General features: G+C 40.5%; 1 protein-coding gene across 1 annotated transcript in view; it reads right to left on the reverse strand.

Annotated features, from left to right (window-relative positions):
• CMTM5 (CKLF like MARVEL transmembrane domain containing 5) overlaps positions 1-20,110 on the reverse strand; it is a 51,172-nt gene that overhangs the window by 944 nt on the left and 30,118 nt on the right. The window contains exons 3-4 of the mRNA XM_073632660.1: positions 19,372-19,470; positions 4,788-4,875 (exon numbers count right to left, since the gene is read on the reverse strand). Coding sequence (XP_073488761.1) covers positions 4,788-4,875; positions 19,372-19,470 — 187 coding nt within the window. The remainder of the gene's footprint in view (positions 1-4,787; positions 4,876-19,371; positions 19,471-20,110) is intronic.

The raw sequence follows: 20,110 nt of genomic DNA on the forward strand, positions 1-20,110 counted from the left end.
CTGAATATGACCTCAGTTTATATATTTTTATCATAAGCTCAGTCGGTATGAATTGGCCAGTGACCAGGTTCATTTTACAATTTACAACTTTACACCTAAATATTTCTGGATCAGTGGCAGGTAGGTAAGCTTAATGCACATCAGTGCACTTGGGCCACCCATTCATTCTGGAGCTCTTCTTAAATTTGTGGAAATAAATTTTACATGGCCAACCAGGCTTATGCCCCGTACACACGGTCGGACATTGATCGGACATTCCGACAATAAAATCCTAGGATTTTTTCCGACGGATGTTGGCTCAAACTTGTCTTGCATACACATGGTCACACAAAGTTGTCGGAAAATCCGATCATTCTGAACGCGGTGACGTAAAACATGTACGTCGGGACTATAAATGGGGCAGTAGCCAATAGTTTTCATCTCTTTATTTATTCTGGGCATGCGTGGCACTTTGTGCGTCGGATTTGTGTACACACGATTGGAAATTCCGACAAACGAATTTTGTTGTTGGAAAATTTTATAGCCTGCTCTCAAACTTTGTGTGTCGGAAAATCCGATGGAAAATGTGTGATGGAGCCTACACACGGTCGGAATTTCCGACAAGAAGGTCCTATCACACATTTTCCATCGGAAAATCCGACCGTGTGTACGGGGCATTAGAGTTTTTTTTATGTAAAACACCAGAAGCTTACATGCAAAGCCACAGTGGTGTACTGGTAATCATAGTTTTTTGCTAAGATGTAGCTTAAAGTAGAACTATAGGCAAAACTTTTTTTTTTTTTGGATAAACCTGAGGAGGGTTATAACCCCTGTCAGAATTTATTTCGCCATCTGTGTCCCATTGTGGAGATTTCCCTTCACTTCCTGTCCTATAGCCACAATCTCTACAAATTAAGAGAATTGTCCTCATCAGAAGATTTCCCCATATTACATTTCTAGGGACAACCCAAAATTTGTGATTTACTTGCACTTTCAATGATAATAGTAAACAGGACAAATACAGAAGGTGTACATCGGCCGCTTTAAGAGCGATAGGGGGCGCGCGCCACCGACACTGGAGCCGATGCATGTGGCCAGCGGCCGCGATGTCCACTGGCCACCTGCGATCACTCCACAGAGAGCCAGAACAGGGATCTGTGTATGTAAACAAACAGATCCCCGTTCTGACAGGGTAGTAGAGAGAGATCTGTTGTTCCTAGTGACAAGGAACAGCGATCTCTCTCCTCCTCCAGTCAGTACACTGCCCCCACAGTTAGAAACACCTCCCTGGGGAACACTTAACCCCTTGATCGCCTCCTAGTGTTAAACCCCTTCCCTGCCACCGACATCTATATAGTAATCAGTGGCTATTTTTAGCTCTGATCACTGTATAAATGTCAATGGTCCCAAAAAAGTGTCAAAAGTGTCCGATTTGTCCACTGCAATGTCGCAGTCCTGCTAAAAATCGCAGATCGTCGTCATTACTAGTAAAAAATAAATAAATAATAAAAATGCCATAAATCTATCCCCTATTTTGTAGACGCTGTAACTTTTGCGCAAACCAATCAATATATGCTTTTTTTGCAATTTTTTACCAAAAATATGTAGAAGAATAGATATTGGCTTAAATTGATGAAGAAATTAGTTTTTTTTTTTTTTTCATTTGGGGATATTTATTGTAGCAAAAACTAAAAAATATTGTTTTTTTCTTCAAAATTGACGCTTTATTTTTGTTTATAGCGCAAAAAATAAAAACCGCAGAGGTGATCAAATATCAGCAAAAGAAAGCTCTATTTGTGGGAAAAAAAGGACGTCAATTTTGTTTGGGTACAGCTTTGCAGAACCATGCAATTGTTAGTTAAAGCGATGCAGTGCTGTATCGCAAAAAATGGCCTGGTCATTAGGGGCAAATCCTTCCGGTCCTTAAGTGGTTAACAAGGCATAGACAGCAATAAAAACCGACAAGCATTCTAATTCCTCTCCCCTCTATCCAAAACAAAAGAAAACAGTTCTGCCTTTAGTTATACTTCAAGCCAAAAGGTACAACTGTTTTACATTTACAACTGAGAGTTGCTATATGTCTGTGCTAATTTGCGAATAAAAATCATCTATGTTGTTTAGACCAGTAGTTGATGGCATTGGGTTGATGCATTTATCACTGTTTATAAATGATATGTTTTTAAATAAATCCACCCCAGCATCAAATTCATGCTGACAAAATTGTAGGACCTGTGAAGCCCACAGATATTAGAAAATGTTGGCACTATTCAACAGGGGAGCTTTCATATGTCTGTATGCCTATCTCGAGGTCTATGTGCAAGTCGTTCTCTGAAGCATACAGAACTACCCACCACTGCAAAAGAAAGGAAAAAAAGAAGACCGCAGAAAATCATATGACTGGCTAGAAGGTAGTGGGGAAAAAATTAAATTAAATAAATTGTGGGCACTAAGTATCCTCTATAAATGATGCTATCACTGCGAAACGCGTAGAGGCGGGTTACGTTTTTTTATGTCACATCTGGTGACTGAGCTTCCTCTGGTTGGAACGCACGCTGATACCCCATGCGAGAGAAGGCGGCCGACTGCCATAACGAACACTGCTGAGATCCCTGAGTGCTGGCCTAGGCACAGGACAATGTGAGTTCTATTCCTACCTTTGCCATTTTAAATATTTTTACAATTAAAACGGGATTACGCTATGGAGAGTGTGTTTGATCTCTTTTTTGGAGTACTATACTGGAACCGAGGAGAGTTGGAGAGGAGAGGGGACTTGACAGCCCACATTACGGGGAGTTTATCTGAGCGCAAAATGACCCTCAAAACACTGGGTCTTTGAGTCTGGTGAGTGTCAATGTGTTAAGTGGTGGAGAAGCTATATGGCACAAAGCACTTTTTATGCATGATTGGAGCACAAATGAAATATATCACTAAGCACTACAGTGGACTTGTACAATGGGGAAAATTTTTATTTCTCCAAACACGGAGAGTCCCCCTCCTCAAGAAGACACATGTACAGTCATGCCAATGAACATCTAAATGATTCAGAGAAAGATTGGGAGAAAGTGCTATGGTCAGATGAGACCAAAATTGAGCTCTTTAGCATTAACTCGACTCGCTGTGTTTGGAGGAAGTATATGCTGACTATGACCCTAAGAACACCATCCTTACAGTCAAGCATGGAGGTGGAAACATGATGTTTTGGGGCTGTTTCTCTGCTAAAGGCCAACTTTGCCGCATTGGGGGGCCAATGGATGGGGCCATGTATTGTTAAATCTTGGATGAGAACCTTCTTCCCTCAGTCAGAACAATGAAGATGGGTCGTGGATGGGTCTTCCAGCATGACAATGACCCAAAACATACCCCCAAGGCAACAAAGGAGTGACTCAAGAAGAAGCACATTAAGGTCATGGAGTGGCCTAGTCTCCAGACCTTAATCCTATAGAAAATGTATGGAGGGAACTGAAACTTTGAGTTGTCAAGAGACAGACAGGGAACCTTAAGGATTTAGAGAAGATCTGTAAAGAAGAGTGGACCCAAATCCCTCCAGATATTTGTGCAAACCGGGTCACCAATTACAAGAAACATGGTACATCTGTGCTTGCCAACAAGGGTTTGTCCACCAAGTATTAAGTTATATTAAGTTATGTTTTGCTTGGGGATCAAATGCTTATTTCACTGAACTGCAACTCAATTTATAACATTTGTATCATGTGCTTGTTCTGGAGTTTTGATTGATATTCTGTCTATCATTTAAAATACACCTATGATAAAAATGATAGACCCTTCATTTCTTTGTAAGTGGGCAAACTTACAAAATCTGCAGGGGATCAAATAATTATTTTCTCCACTGTATAAGCTGTCATATAATCTATAAGAATTTATATCACTGAGCACCAAAGTGGACTTTTATATGTTGGTATATGACTTATGGACACTATGAATCTATGAGTTTGAACAATTTGTGGTGTTGTACATATAATGCCCTGTACACACGGTCGGATTTTCCGACAGAAAATGTGTGATAGGACCTTGTTGTCGGAAATTCCGACCGTGTGGGCTCCATCACACATTTTCCATCGGAATTTCCGACACACAAAGTTTGAGAGCTTGCTATAAAATTTTCCGACAACAAAATCCGTTGTCAGAAATTCCGATCGTGTGTACACAAATCCGACGCACAAAGTGCCACGCATGCTCAGAATAAATTAAGAGACAAAAGCTATTGGCTACTGCCCCGTTTATAGTCCCGACGTACGTGTTTTACGTCACCGTGTTCAGAATGATCGGATTTTCCGACAACTTTGTGTGACCGTGTGTATGCAAGACAAGTTTGAGCCAACATCCGTCTGAAAAAATCCTAGGATTTTGTTGTCGGAATGTCCGAACAAAGTCCGACCGTGTGTACGGGCATAAGAGTGATTATTTGTTTTTCTAATATAAAGGGATATCACCTCCTAGTAGTTTATAGAGGATAGCTAGTGCCCACAATTTATTTTATTTTATTTCAGGTTGTGTTTTGCACATACAGGGGTGGTTCAGCAGCAGGGGTATTCTCAACAAGGTTTAATCCACAGCGCAGTAAAATACACAGTTTACACACAGAGGGGAAGAAACGTCAAAACAAATTAATGCAGAGGGTGCTACAATGTGGAGGCTGCCTAACCTAGATGTGGGCTTTAATAGAATATATGTTTATCAGGCAAAGAAAGTCATTTATTGGTTATATCGTTTACGGCCCGATAGGCAAAGTACCTAGATATGGCACAGAGAAGATAAATTGAGCAGATAAAGTGAGTTTGAAAGCTTACCTCTCTCTGCTGATTTGTCGATAATCTCCGTTTTGTATATGCTGTATGCGTCATAAGCGAACACACCAACCAATATGAAGCCAAAGAGCTTGAAAGAAACCAGGAATAAGGTTAGAAGTGGGAAACGTGTCAAACAAGTAAAGTAAACACAAAACAACAATGACTGGAATTAGAGGGAGCATTGACAAAAGAACAAGAAAGGAAGGAGTCATGGTCTCTGAAAGACCATAGAATACATTTTATTATAAAGTGACAGAACCTATTCGGAGATTGAGAAATATTATCAGCTGGGATCAGCCAGGTAAAACGGTTCCTAGGTTTAAATGCTTTAAAAGTATGTTTTCAATGTCTTTAGTATTTTGCAAACTGGATGGCAGTTACGTACACCAAGGCTAGTTTTTAGTGTCTACTCCGCACACATACACCACATAAAACATGTAATAACATTGAATCCGTACAGTATTCCATATTGTTTTGAATTATGTTGCAAAGACGTTGACGTTGACAAGTATAAAAGGTATTGTCCAGTTACCAGTTGATTAACCACCAACCTCTATCTGTAGTACCTCTATACAGTACTTCATGTTACCAGGAGGTTATCTCAGCACAAAAAACAAAAGAGAGCAACCAGTAGGGCCCATCCACATCACGTCCATTGGGGTGCATTGCTTCACGCAGACCCAACACAATGACCAACTGAAATTGATTGTTTGCAATAGGCCCAGTTCACACCAACGTGCTGCATTAAAGTGTGCTGGGTGAAGGTTAAAAAAAAATACCGCTTTTAAACACAGCACTCTACAATGCATTTTAAACACAAAATGCTGCAATATACTACAACATTTTGGCTTCTGCTGTGGAAAAACAAGCCCATCAACAGAACGCACATCAACCAAACTCCATAGTTACGAATCGAGCCCTAATGTTTAATTTTAAAAAAACTGCACACGGTACTAAATCAGCCAGTTACTGCACACGGTGCTAAATCAGCATCAATTGCAGTAAAATGATAAACAATTCTTGTAGTATTTCACAGAAAGACACAAGAATATTTACATCTTTGCTGCCAAACTGGGATATTTGTAACATGAGGTTTTCCCCTTCTTTGTAAGGTTAAACAATACATTCATTTTTAGTGAAAAAATAACGAATGCACATATTTTTGCAGGAAAAAAAAATACATTTATATTAATAAATGTATCCTTTTTTCCTATAGGAGCCTGCAAAGCATTACACCCGCAATATGTGGAATTTCAGGCTCCTGCACACTCTCCCTCTCCCTCTCGCTTTTTTCCTTTTCCTTTGTATGGGCTTTCAGGTAGAAAGTTGCAGGAAGAGTGACTGGACTACAAGTGAGCTGATCAGCACACTCGTAGTCCATTGAGTACTATAAGTCTGTCTGCCACATATACCAGAGTATTAAAGTGGCGTATATTCCTTGTTGCTGGTTGGAATATTTTGGGTGGAGCAGCTACTGTCTTCCAACCCCAATGCACTAAGGCTGGCCATACAAACATAGATTTTTTTGGGCTGAAAAAAAAATGAACAGATTCCTCCATCCATACTGTACAGATGGAATGGACAAATCTTATGTTGCAGCTATTGTATTCTGAAGGCCGGCACCAGTGTCAGAATACCCAAACAGTGGCTGCATCAGCTGACAATTTCCACCTGGCTCCTAAGATTTTTCCATTGAAGGATGTGGGACTGGAGGGTGCCAACAGGGCCACCCATGAAGCAAATTTTGACCATCATTTTCTTCTTTCCATCTATTAAATCCTCTGCCCTCCTGGTTTTAACTTTGGATAGTAAAACATTTTTTTTATGCCAGTAAATACCCATTTCCTGTTTCTTGTCTAGTCATTAGCCTAGGCTTATGACATCATGCACAGCTCTCGTTCTCACTCTCGTGAGAGTTTGCCAGGAAGGGAGGGGGATGAGTCATAAGAGGGCCAATCAGAACTGGAGGTGTGCCTCTGTGTGCTGTTTATTCATTCAGACATGAAACCACACATTTGTAGGTGTAACTACAGGTTCTCGGACAATAATTCAAATTCAGAGTTAGGTGTTAAATGTAAGCAAGTCTTAAAAACTTCTTAGCATCCACAGGTGGTCTGCATGGCTCATTATAATGCACAGCACCAAATGGTCACCTTTTGTCTTATAATTCATTCATCTCATCAGCATGCTTATCTCGCTGCTGCTTATCTTACTACTGTTAATAAATGCTATTATTTGCCCTTTTCCCACCAGTTTAAAGACTTATTCAGATATGAACTAATTATCTGCCTCGAAAGAAATGAACTGGGAAATTAATATCTATGGGCACTCTGCAAGTTGTGCAAGACACACCTTGGTCAGCAAATCTTGGGGAGGCATCGACCATCTGGGTTTCATTTTATTTGCTACTGTTCTCATATGATAAGATGGGTGCCAGAGGTGTCTGCACAGTGAACATGTATGTTTATACATGGTTGGGTGATAGGAAAACACATATACTGTATATTTTACCAACAGTAAAATCATAGAAATAAAAGAATCAAAGGTGTCAAACCAATCACGGGCTGTAAAGATCCTAAATTATTTGTGTTTTATATTCAAGAAAAAGTATTTTGACTTTTGATTCTCCTTTTTGAATCAAGGAAGAATTGCATTAGGGCTAGGGTTACATCTCTGCGGGTGGTGCTGCTGCGTGACCCACACAAATACCGGCAGCCGCAACCATCCACAGAAAAAAATGCGGGACCCGTGGGTGGGTTCCATTAATCCTAATGGCACACCGCCTGCACTGGAAATCGCTCCTGCGTGTCATGGAGCATGGCAGTCCATTCAAATTAATGGGCTTTCGTGCCCGTGCAAACCGTGGCCAGCACGACCGCACAGGTGTGAACCTAGTCTAAAGGGGAATCAGGTAAAGTGTTGACACAAACCTTATGTGTACAGTGCCTTGAAAAAGTATTCATGCCCCTTGAAACTTTACACATTTTGTCATGTTACAACCAAAAAGGTAAATGTATTTTATTGTCATTTTATGTGATAGACCAAAACAAAGTGGCACATAATTGTGAAGTGGAAGGAAAATGATAAATGGTTTTCAAATGTTTTTACAAATAAATACTTTGTAGAACCAGCTTTCACTGCAATTACAGTTGCAAGTCTTTTTGGGTATGTCTCTACCAGCTTTGCTCATCTAAAGAGTGAAACTTTTGCCTGTTCTTCTTTGCAAAATAGCTCAAACTCTGTCAGATTGGATGGAGAGCATCTGTGAACAGCAGTTTTCAAGTCTTGCCACAGATTCTGAATCAGATTTAAGTCTGGACTTTGACTGGGCAATTCTAATGCCGCGTACACACGAGCGAACTTTTCGGCCGGCAGACAATTCGACCGTGTGTGGGCTTCATCGGACCTGCAGCGGACTTTTTCAGTTGAAAATCTGACGGATTTTAGATTTGGAACATGTTTCAAATCATTACGATGGAACTCACGCTCACACGTCATACCCGGAAGAGCCGGCTGGAACGCAAGGTGGGACGCACGCTCGGATTCGTTTCCCGATCCCATTCTTTGCACCCAGCTGTGGTTGTTATGCTTTTAAACTTTTAAACATTTGAATAAACTGGACGTACTTCACTATGCAAGCCCCCTGTCTATTTCTTTGCAGGAGGAGGATCTAGCAGCACGAAGGTGGATAGTAGTGGAGGCACCTGGACCCGGACCAGCAGAAGGGGTCCCTTACCACCAGTGTAAAAGAGGGAATTCACGGAGCAGTAAAGCTTAAGAGGGACATCCATCAAAGGCAATCATCCTGAGACACCCACTCTTTTGCTCAATACCCCCTAGGGGGTGACTGAATCTGGTGAGTGGGGGAGCACGGGGGGAGCACTTGGAGCCACCAGCTTCTACATGCATGGAAGTCACTTATTACCACCCCTTGGGCATTTGTAAATGCATGTCAACTGATCCTGACGTTTCTAATATCCTTGTCTCTAAATATTAAGACTTTTTAACCCTGTTTGGGTTCATCACAGGGACTTTTTTCACAGATGTGTATTTGTATTTTTATTTCGTTATTTTTCTCATGAGTGTTAATGGTCTGGACTATTTTTATGAATTTTTATATATGAATTTATTCTATATGCATTCTAGTATTTTAAAGGTCTAATGCACTTCTGTTTCACTTTATGCACAGTGCACTTTTGTCACCATATATAATAGGGATACAAGGGGACCTCACATAGTTACTGATAGCCCCCAACTAGTGTGGTTCGTTACAAACCCCACTAACACTAGAGGAGGCTACTTAATAACAATTTTTCAATAAGTTTGATATATTTTAAAAGTGGAGTCCTGCAATGGAGGTGGGGCAAATCTAAATCAAACCCATATATTGTGAAATTTACTTATGCAATACAGAGGATTAGCACGTTCATGTTTAAGAAACACATTTTTATTTATTTACATATTTTGGCACAAATAGAGGGGTAAATTTACCTAAGGGCCACACAAATTATTATTTTTTGTTTTATACACAACTTTATAAGGTTCGGTGATCTTTTATTAACATCTATTGAAATTAGGGCAGCGCCAATTCCCCAGATCTCTCCTTTAAATACTTTGTAGAACCAGCTTTCACTGCAATTACAGTTGCAAGTCTTTTTGGGTATGTCTCTACCAGCTTTGCTCATCTAAAGAGTGAAACTTTTGCCTGTTCTTCTTTACAAAATAGCTCAAACTCTGTCAGATTGGATGGAGAGCATCTGTGAACAGCAGTTTTCAAGTCTTGCCACAGATTCTCAATCGGATTTAAGTCTGGACTTTGACTGGGCAATTCTAATGCCGCGTACACACGAGCGAACTTTTCGGCCGGCAGACAATTCGACCGTGTGTGGGCTTCATCGGACCTGCAGCGGACTTTTTCAGTTGAAAATCTGACGGATTTTAGATTTGGAACATGTTTCAAATCATTACGATGGAACTCTGCCGGACCCAGCTCCTATCAAAAAGTCCTCTCGTCTGTATGCTAGACGAAAACCGACGCTAGGGCAGCTATGGGCTACTGGCTATCAACTTCCTTATTTTAGTCCGGTCGTATGTCATCATGTACGAATCAGTTGGACCTTGGTGTGATCTGTTCGTTGGGAATGTCTGTTGGAAGTCCGCCGAAAGTCCGTCGGATAGTCTGTCGGACCAGTCCGGTCGAAAAGTCTGCTCGTGTGTACGCGGCATTACACATGAATATGCTTTGATCTAAACCATTCCATTGTAGCTCTGGCTGTATGTTTGGGGTCGTTGTCCTGCTGGAAGGTGAACCTCCTCCCCAGTCTCAAGTCTTATGCAGACTCTAACAGGTTTTTTTCTAAAGCCCCGTACACACGGGCAGAATGTTGAAAGACATTTGCTGGTACAAAAAATATCGGCCGACATTCTGCCCGCATGTTTGCTGGTCTGTCCAACAGAAGCCAGAAAACCAGCAGTCGATCAACTCCCGATCAGCACTCTCGGCCAATGACCGAGAGCACTGATCGGAGTGTTTTGGCAGGGGGGCCATCCTCCTGTCAGGACACAACAGCTCAGCAGGAGAGATCACTGGACTAACCTCGCATTAGTACAGTGGCTCCCGACCGCGGCTGTCATTTTTTTTCCAAAAAACGCCCTTAAAGCCTAGACCGGAAATGGCTTCCTTCCAGTCTCCTTTGTATAAACATGGAAGCGACGGCACAACGTCACTTCTGGTTTACTCGGCTGTCAATGGCGTTGTTTTAAAAAAAAAATGATCATTTTCAGAATCGCAGTTTTGGCGATCTGAATACTTTGAAGTGCAAAGCAGGGATTTGGGGTCTTTTAGACCCCCGATCCCTCCATAAGAGTACCTGTCACCACCTATTACTATCACAAGGGATGTTTACATTCCTTGTGACAGCGATAAAAGTGATCAAATTTTTATTTTTTTTTAAAGTGACAATGTAAAAAAATAAAAATAAATAAAATAAATAAGAAAAACATTTTTTTTAAGTGCCTTCGTCCCCACGAGCTCACGCAGCAAAGAAAACGCACGCGTAAGTCGTGCCCGCATACGTAAACGGTGTTCAAATCACACATGTGAGGTATCACCGCAATCGTCACAGCGAGAGCAATGATTCCAGCACTAGACCTCCTCTGTAACGCTAACCTTTTTTTTTTTAAGCTAAGGAGATTTTTATGTACTGTAGTTTAACGCCATTCCACGAGTGTGCGTAATTTCAAGGCATGACATGTTAGGTATCTATTTACTCGGCGTAACATCATCTTTCACATTATACAAATATTGGGCTAACTTTACTGTTTAGTTTTTTTTTAATTCATGAAAGTGTTTTTTTTCCCAAAAAATTGTGTTTGAAAGACCGCTGAGCAAATACAGTGTAACATAAAATATTGCAACAATCAACATTTTATTCTCTAGATTCTTTGCTAAAAAAATATATATAATGTTTGGGGGTTCTAAGTATTTTTCTAGCAAAAAATACGGATTTTAACTAGTAAGCAACAAATGTCAGAAATAGGCCTAAGCATGAAAGGGTTTTTAAGATTGTCCTGTATTTGGCTCCATCCATCTTCCCATCAACTCTGACCAGCTTCCCTGTTCCTGCTGAAGAAAATCATCTCCACAACATGATGCTGCCACCCCCATGCTTCATGGTGTGGATTATGTGTTCAGGGTGATGTGCAGTGTTATACACACACGAGCGGACTTTTCGACCGGACTGGTCCGACAGACTATGCGATGGACTTTCAGCGGACTTTCCCAACGAACGGACTTGCCTACACACGATCACACCAAAGTCCAACGGATTTGTACGTGATGACGTACGACCGGACTAAAATAAGGAAGTTGATATCCAGTAGCCAATAGCTGCCCTAGCGTTGGTTTTCGTCCGTCGGACTAGCATACAGACGAGCGGATTTTTCGATAGGAACTGGGTCCGGCGGAGTTCCGACGTAAAGATTTGAAACATGTTCCAAATCTAAAGTCCGTCAGATTTTCGATCGGAAAAGTCCACTGCAGGTCCAACGAAGCCCACACATGGTCGAATTGTCCGTCGGACCAGTCCGGTCGAAAAGTCTGTTTGTGTGTACGCGGCATTCGATTTCCACAACACATAGAGTTTTGTTTTTAGGCCAAAAAGTTCAATTTTGGTCTCATCTCATCAGAGCACCTTCTTCCATATGTTTGCTGTGTCCCTCACATGGCTTCTTGCAAACTGCAAACAGGACTTCTTATGACTTTCTTTCAACAGTGGCTTTTTCTTGCCACTCTTTCATAAAGGCCAGATTTGTGGAGTGCACGACTAATAGTTGTCCTGTGGACAGATTCTCCCACCTGAACTGTGGATCTCTGCAGCTCCTCCAGAGTTACCATGGACCTCTTGGCTGCTTCTCTGATTAATGCTCTCCTTGCCAGGCCTGTCAGTTTAGGTGGACAGCCATGTCTTGGTAATTTTGCAGTTGTGCCATACTCTTTCCATTTTCAGATGATGGATTGAACAGTGCTCCATGAGATGTTCAAAGTTTGGTGTATTTTTTTATAACCTAACCCGGTTTTAAACTTCTCCACAACTGACCTGTCTGGTGTATTCCTTGACCTTCATGATGCTGTTTGTTCACTAAGGTTCTCTAACAAACCTCGAGGGCTTCACAGAACAGCTGTATTTAAAGTATGGTTAAATTACACACAGGTGGATCTGAATTACTAATTAGGTGACTTCTGAAGCTAATTGGTTCCACTCGATTTTAGTTAGGGGTATCAGAGTAAAGGGCACTGAATACAAATGCACGCCACACTTTTCAGTTATTTATTTGTAAAAAAAAAAATTGAAAACCATTTATCAATTTCCTTCTACTTCACAATTATGCGCCACTTTGTGTTGGTCTATCACATAAAATCCCAATAAAATACATTTAAGTTTTTTGGTTGTAACATGACAAAATGTGGAAAATGTCAAAGGGTATAAATACTTTTTCAAGGCACTGTATGTAATTGTCACAATAATTCATTAGCAGCTAGATGAGTAAAACTCTAAAGCTGCCTATACATGAATCGAAGTTTGGCCGTTTCAGCAGAAATCTACTGACTGACTTCTGCTCAACCGCCCTGTAGATCGGCCCTGCAGGCTACAGCCTTCATCGCTGATCTCTGGGTATTACGGTGGAAGAGAAGTCTCCCCGCTGTCAGGCTAAAAAGACACAGCAGGGAAGATTCCCTCAGCCACATCAAAGGTGTTTATGCGGGAATAGATTCAGGTTTTTTTTGTTCAACTCGCTAATGTATTGGCTGCCTAGCTCTAAGTTGAAATATGTACAGGGTGCATATTCATGCCAGGAACTATGGGAATCTGTACATTATTTTTTTGTGTGTCAGGGAGATTAAATATGATAAACTTGAGGGGTAAGTGTAATAGAAACTGTAAACTATTTAAATTTTTGGGAGTGGATATTTCATTTTACTATACTTTCACTGTTGATATATGCTTCCGATTCATGCAACACTAGCCATACACATGGGGGCCCAGATTGGAACTGAACTACCAAACCCTCACATTGCTACCCAATAAGTCACATGCTTATTCACTATTTTGTGCATGCTAGGCAATCTCCTTGTACTTCCTGTGAGGCGCTATTGATTAACATAATATGTACAGTACAATGTACGACTGTATATGTATAATCATTAGAAATAAGCAACGTGTTTGCATGTATGGCCACCTCAAGATTGAGCTGCTATTTCTGTCTGGAATGACTATTACCTGACTATTACCTACAACTTACTGTTACTCCTAAAGGGAATTGGCAATCAGGCAGTTTAGAAAACCTGCTGCAAGTAAAACTACTCCCCGTTTAATGGGCCGAAGCAGACAGCCTTTTCAGTGCTCCCTCACACACCTCTTGCACACTTGTGGAGAGACTGCTACAGGAAACACTAAGGATAGCTAAGTACAGTGCCTTGCAAAAGTATTCACCCCCTTGGCTTTTTTAATATTTTGTTACATTACAGCCTTTAGTTCAATGTTTTTTTTTAATCTGAATTATATATGATGGATCAGAACATAATAGTCTAAGTTGGTGAAGTAAAATTAGAAAAATATATACATAAAACAATTTTTCAGAAGTAAAAAACTGATAAATTGGCATGTGCGTATGTATTCACCCCCTTTGTTATGAAGCCCATAAAAAGCTCTGCAACCAATTACCTTCAGAAGTCACATAATTAGTGAAATGATGTCCACCTGTGTGCAATCTAAGTGTCACGTGACCTGTCATTACATATACACACCTTTTGGAAAGGCCTCAGAGGCTGCAAAACCTAAGCAAGAGGCACCACTAACCAAACACTGCCATGAAGACCAAGGAACTCTCCAAACAAGTAAGGGACAATGTTGTTGAGAAGTACAAGTCAGGGTTAGGTTATAAAAAAAATCCAAATCTTTGATGATCCCTAGGAGCAGCATCAAATCTATCATAACCAAATGGAAAGAACATGGAACAACAGCAAACCTGCCAAGAGACGACCACACACCAAAACTCACGGACTGGGCAAGGAGGGCATTAATCAGAGAGGCAGCACAGAGACCTAAGGTAACCCTGGAGGAGCTGCAGAGTTCCACAGCAGAGACTGGAGTATCTGTACATAGGATGACAATAAGCCGTACGCTCCATAGAGTTGGGCTTTATGGCACAGTGGCCAGAAGAAAGCCATTACTTTCAGCAAAAAACAAAATGGCCCATTTTGAGTTTGCAAAAAGGCATGTGGGAGACTCCCAAAATGTATGGAGGAAGGTGCTCTGGTCTGATGGGACTAAAATTGTACTATTTGGCCATCAAAGAAAGCGCTATGTCTGGCGCAAACCCAACACATCACATCACCCAAAGAACACCATCCCCACTGTGAAACATGGTGGTGGCAGCATCTTGCTCTGGGGATGTTTTTCAGCAGTCAGGACTGGGAAACTGGTCAGAGTTGAGGAAAAGATGGATGGTGCTAAATAAAGGGATATTCTTGAGCAAAACCTGTACCACTCTGTGTGATTTGAGGCTAGGAAGGAGGTTCACCTTCCAGCAGGACAATTACCCCAAACACACTGCTAAAGCAACACTTGAGTGGTTTAAGGGGAAACATGTAAATGTGTTGGAATGACCTAGTCAAAGCCCAGACCTCAATCCAATAGAAAATCTGTGGTCATACTTAAAGATTGCTGTTCAGAAGCGCAAACCATCCAACTTGAAGGAGCTGGAGCAGTTTTGCAAGGAGGAATGGGCAAAAATCCCAGTGGTAAGATGTGGCAAGCTCATAGAGACGTATCCAAAGCGACTTGGAGCTGTGATAGCCACAAAAGGTGGTTCTACAAAGTATTGACTTTATGGAGGGTGAATAGTTATGCACATTGACCTTTTCTGTTATTTTGTCCTATTTGTTGTTTGCTTCACAATAAAAAAAAAACATCTTCAAAGTTGTGGGCATGTTCTGTAAATTAAATGATGCAAATCCTCAAACAATCCATGTTAATTCCAGGTTGTGAGGCAAAAAAACATGAAAAATGCCAAGGGGGTGAATACTTTTGCAAGGCACTGTACCATATGGGGACTGTGAGCAACTAGATCAGTGGTTTTCATCCACAGTCCTCAGGACCCACCAACAGGCCAGGTTTTATGTATTACCTTGGGGAGATGCAGACTAGAATACTGCAATCACTGAGCAGCAAATGATATCACCTGTGATGTATTTCAGTTATCTTGCAAACCTGGCCTGTTAGTGGGCCCTGAGGACAGGAGTTGAGGACCACTGAACCAGATAGAGAGTAAAAGTGTATCTAGAGAAATGTTTCTCAAATATAATATATACATTTTGAACCCCTTTATTTGATCATCCATTTACCAAGTACACCTGGTGTGTAAACTACTAAAGAGCAGGACTTTTTTTCAGGGGGAACTTGGTGGAACTCAGTTCCACCACCTCTGGCTCAGACCCTTGGGGGGGTCTGCTCACCACAATCACTTGTAAACACAGAAGTCCGGTTTCTGTGTTTACAAATGACAGCTCTGCACTCTGTGTATAACCCCCCTGAACTCTGCACTCTGTATGTAATCCAATCCTGGTATTTAATGCCCCTTTAAGACCCTCCTACTGTTCGTGAAATTTGACTGACCACACCCAATATTTGATGTGATTTGGAGGGTGTGTGTGGGTGGAGGGGTTTTGGGGAGTCGTGGTTGAGTTCCAGCACCTATTGTTTGAGAAAAAAAGCCCTGCTAAAGAGCATTTCCTGCATAAACACTCAGCTTATGGATCCTTGTTTTTTTGGCTCCAAAATCTCAGTGCTGTGACATCTCAACGCAAAACAGGTACCTTTTTGTGCTGACACTTCATACACCTAATAGGGTAAGTATGGTACCATGCTGTTAGACATTAAGGGTAGTGTTAGGGTCTAAAGTGTTATGGGTTAAGGATTAAGGGTTTACATTATGGTTTAGGGAGAATTGTAATGTTATACTATAAGTTTTAGGGTGCAAACTTTTAGTGTTAAATGTTAAAAGTCATGAGCATTGGGAATTTAGAAATGTTGTATCAGCTTGCAGCCACAGCTATCTATCACCAATGTTTTATTTTGCATCTCAAACAGCAAACAATTAAAATTGTAATGGAATTAAATCATAACCATTGCCGTGCACACTTGTTTCAATCATTTGGTGACTGAGAAACTGCTAAGACTGTGGATGGCAGATTGTTGTGGATGAGCATTGTTGTAAAGATTAAAATCTACCAGCAAAATTGTCATGTTATGTATGGTCACCGCAAAGCTTAAATTAAAGCCAACAGTCTAATGCCTCACACGATCGGACTTTCCGACAACAAAACCGTGGAATTTTGTTCGAAGGCCTTTGTCTCAAACTTGTCTTGCATACACACGGTCACACAATTGTTGGCTAACAATTATGAACATAGTGACGTACTAGACGTACTAGACGTACTACGTGGTTTTTTAGCTCTTTAGCGCCATCCTTTGGGCTCCTTCTGCTAATTTTGTGTTAGTAGAAGTTTGGTGAGTGTTGATTTGCGCTTTTCTTTTCACGCTTTTCAGTTTGCGTTTTTCATTTCGCGCTTTTCAGTTAGTTTCTGAACGGCCGTTCGTCAACCAGACAAAGGAGGAGGAGGAGATAACGTGTTATTTATTATTGGCCTTGGAGTTATTGCTTTGACATTATTTTTTTGGTTGAATAATAATGATTTGATTTGTTATATTTTCTATATTTTTGGATGCATAGAATGCACTTTTTGGTTAAGTTCTATTGGCAAATAGCATGTCTAATTTTATTTGTTTCCTTTTTTAATGCACAATAAAAAAATTGTGTAGAATAATACTTGGCTATGTGTTTTACTTCAAATTACATTTTGGGAGTAGGAAGTTACATTTTAAAAAATACAATGTAAAATTGACAAGAGACACCAACATAGTTATATCTTTGATCTTAAAAACTATGGGATAATGGTGTTGGAGTAACTTGCCCAAATAAAAAAATAAAAGCATAATAATATTATATAACTCCATCAGTATCACCAGCAAAGCAGATTCATTATTATCCCATTAAAGAAGAAGAGAATGTGCGCTGCATTTCAAGATTTCATAATTTACCAGGTCACAGATGTTAATTCTCCATTACGAACGCTAGTTTACAAGACCAACCGCTTCTGGCACGTCCTTGCTTTCGATCATGCGTGTTTGTACTTTGGACTTTTGTCCGGCGGACTCGTGTACACACAATCAGAAAATCCGACAACAGACATTTGTTGGTGGAAAATTTGAAAACCTGCTAGCCAACATTTTGTTGGCAGAAAGTCCTACAACGATTGTCCAATGGAGCATACACATGGTTGGATTTTCCGCCAACAGCCTGACATCGAACATTTCCCGTCAGAAAATCCGATTGTATGTACAGGGCTTAAGAGTATCAGTAAAGTTTTAGGCTCCATGCACACTGGGCTTTAAAAAAACATCAGTTCTCTCGGGAGTAAAAAACGCTTATATAGAGCATTTTTTGTACAAAGTTAAAACGAGTTTAGGAGGGTTTTACGTTTTTTCTGCCTCCAAGCTCCAGAAATCAGAAACACAAACCAGAAGGGGTTTTTTGTTCTGCCTCTAAACGTTAAACTAAAAATATGCCTCTAATCATCTTAATTTGCATGAACACATAGGATAACATTGAGCTGCTTATACAGGCAGAACACAAAACTCCTGTAGAAGCAACATTTTTTATGCCAATGCAGTGTGCATGGAGCCTTAAGGTTGGGTGAGGTTAGGGTGAAGTGTTAAGATCCTGTTGAGGATTAGTTATATGTTGGAGGTTAGGGGCATTTGGGTAAACTGTTTTTTCCCCTAGGTTTCAGCACCAAAAGCCATGTGCCAAGAACTGTCTGCACTAAAATTAAATACTTGAAACTGAATTCCGATCACCTCTACAAAAATGAGCATGTAGTGCCACTCAGCAAGTGTTAATTGCTTGTTTAGTCTAGGTGGTAAGGAATAAGCAGATATACATAATTTATTCCGCACCCCTCAGCTCTCTTCTCTGCTTCTGGAGTGTGGGTGAGCCCCCAAAGTCCACTGGTCCTGCATTGTATGTGATGATGTTGGAGAGGACACTACTACTATTTTTTGGGCTGGCTGGAGTTTAGTTTTAAATGTTTTTAAAGTGCATTATGTTTTATAACAGCTAAATCATTCATTCAAATGATTGTTTATTCACAAATAAAACAATTATATTAAGCAACAACAAAAGGAGGTACTGTTTTGGAGGTGGAACCTCCTTCATTGGTTACCATCCTTCATCGGTAACCTGCTCTGTAAAGACTGCACCTTTAAATAAAAAGAGTGTACCCAATCTCAGGATGATGTTACTGATTTGTGCTAGTATATCAGTTTTTGTTCCCCCCCATATACCATGTAACCTGATGTAGCACATAAATTGAGTCCAATTTGACCCTTTGGAATTGTCACTACCGAACCTCATGCAACTAATATTATTGTTTCACTATGTTAATTCTCGTGTATGTTAACCTTTGTCTTTCAATAAAATGAGATTAAACTAAAAAGAGTATACCCAGGCACAGATTTTGTTGCTGCTTTATATGATTGCATTGGATTCGTACAGTCACGCTTGCACTGGCTTCTGCTTCAGCTACTACTAAGCTTTAAATCGAGTATAGTAAGTTTAACTGGACAAGGAAGGGTCCCTCATATATTGATCAGAGCTACACCTTGAGAAACATATGCCACATGCTAAGAACCAATCTGCTGCAACAAACAGATAGCCTTTGTGAGCTGAAATACCGTTAATAACACCATTAGCAAAAAGGAAGCCAATTGTTCCCATATGACAGCATTATATTAGCACTATTTTATATTTCAGTTCATTAGAGCAGTGGTAAAAAGAAATGAAAAATCGAAAAAAAAATGAAAATAACTGAATTAGTACATTTTACTGGAGATGGAAACAATGGCTTTGGAGCAGAAAATGAAGGTAAAGCAAAGGAAAAGATGTCTGCAGAAGTACTCACAGCTGCAGTAATAGCCCCTCCATCTCCTGAACTCCGGGCTGCAGCCACAATGGAGACTACCAGAAAAATGACAGCAGCAGAGACACAGCGCAGGAAATCCTGAAAGAAAGATAAATATAGTCAGTTTAAATGTTTGCAATCTATTGTACAAATAACTGTAAAAGTGTTTTAACCAAACTCTGCGTAGAAACCCATAGAGCCAAATGCAAAGTGAACAACATGGCAGAAATCAGTTGAACACTTTTGTTAAGCTTACAGTACATTTCAGTTAGAATATAAAAGTTCTAGAGAGGCTGAATTTTATTATTTACCCTTCCAGAATGGGCAGAGGCAAGAGTTGAGTGCTTTAACGCACCCTAAACACACCACAACTATCGCAAAAGTGGGAATAGGCTCTGAATAATTACAGGTATTGACCCCATACCATTACCAGAATAATATATTGTTCACTATATTGGCCCCTTAAAGTGTACATTTGGGGAAAATAAACAAACTGACACTAACTCGGCACCTTCAGATAGCTTACATCAGCTGTGATCTCCTATACAGAGTCTGGGAGCCTCACATCCAAACAGTGCAGATAGTGAAAAACAGAAGCTGCAGATTACCATTGCATTGTGTTATTAGAGTATATGTGAAAAAAAAATCTATAAATGCCTTTTGTTTATAAATGATTACATGACCTCTGTTCTTAGCTGCATAAGGGGATAAGAGAGGTGGGGGTGAAAACTACAGGGTG

The sequence above is a fragment of the Aquarana catesbeiana genome, linkage group LG01 (genome assembly GCF_042186555.1).
Source record: "Aquarana catesbeiana isolate 2022-GZ linkage group LG01, ASM4218655v1, whole genome shotgun sequence".
In the NCBI taxonomy this organism is placed as follows: Eukaryota; Metazoa; Chordata; class Amphibia; order Anura; family Ranidae; genus Aquarana; species Aquarana catesbeiana.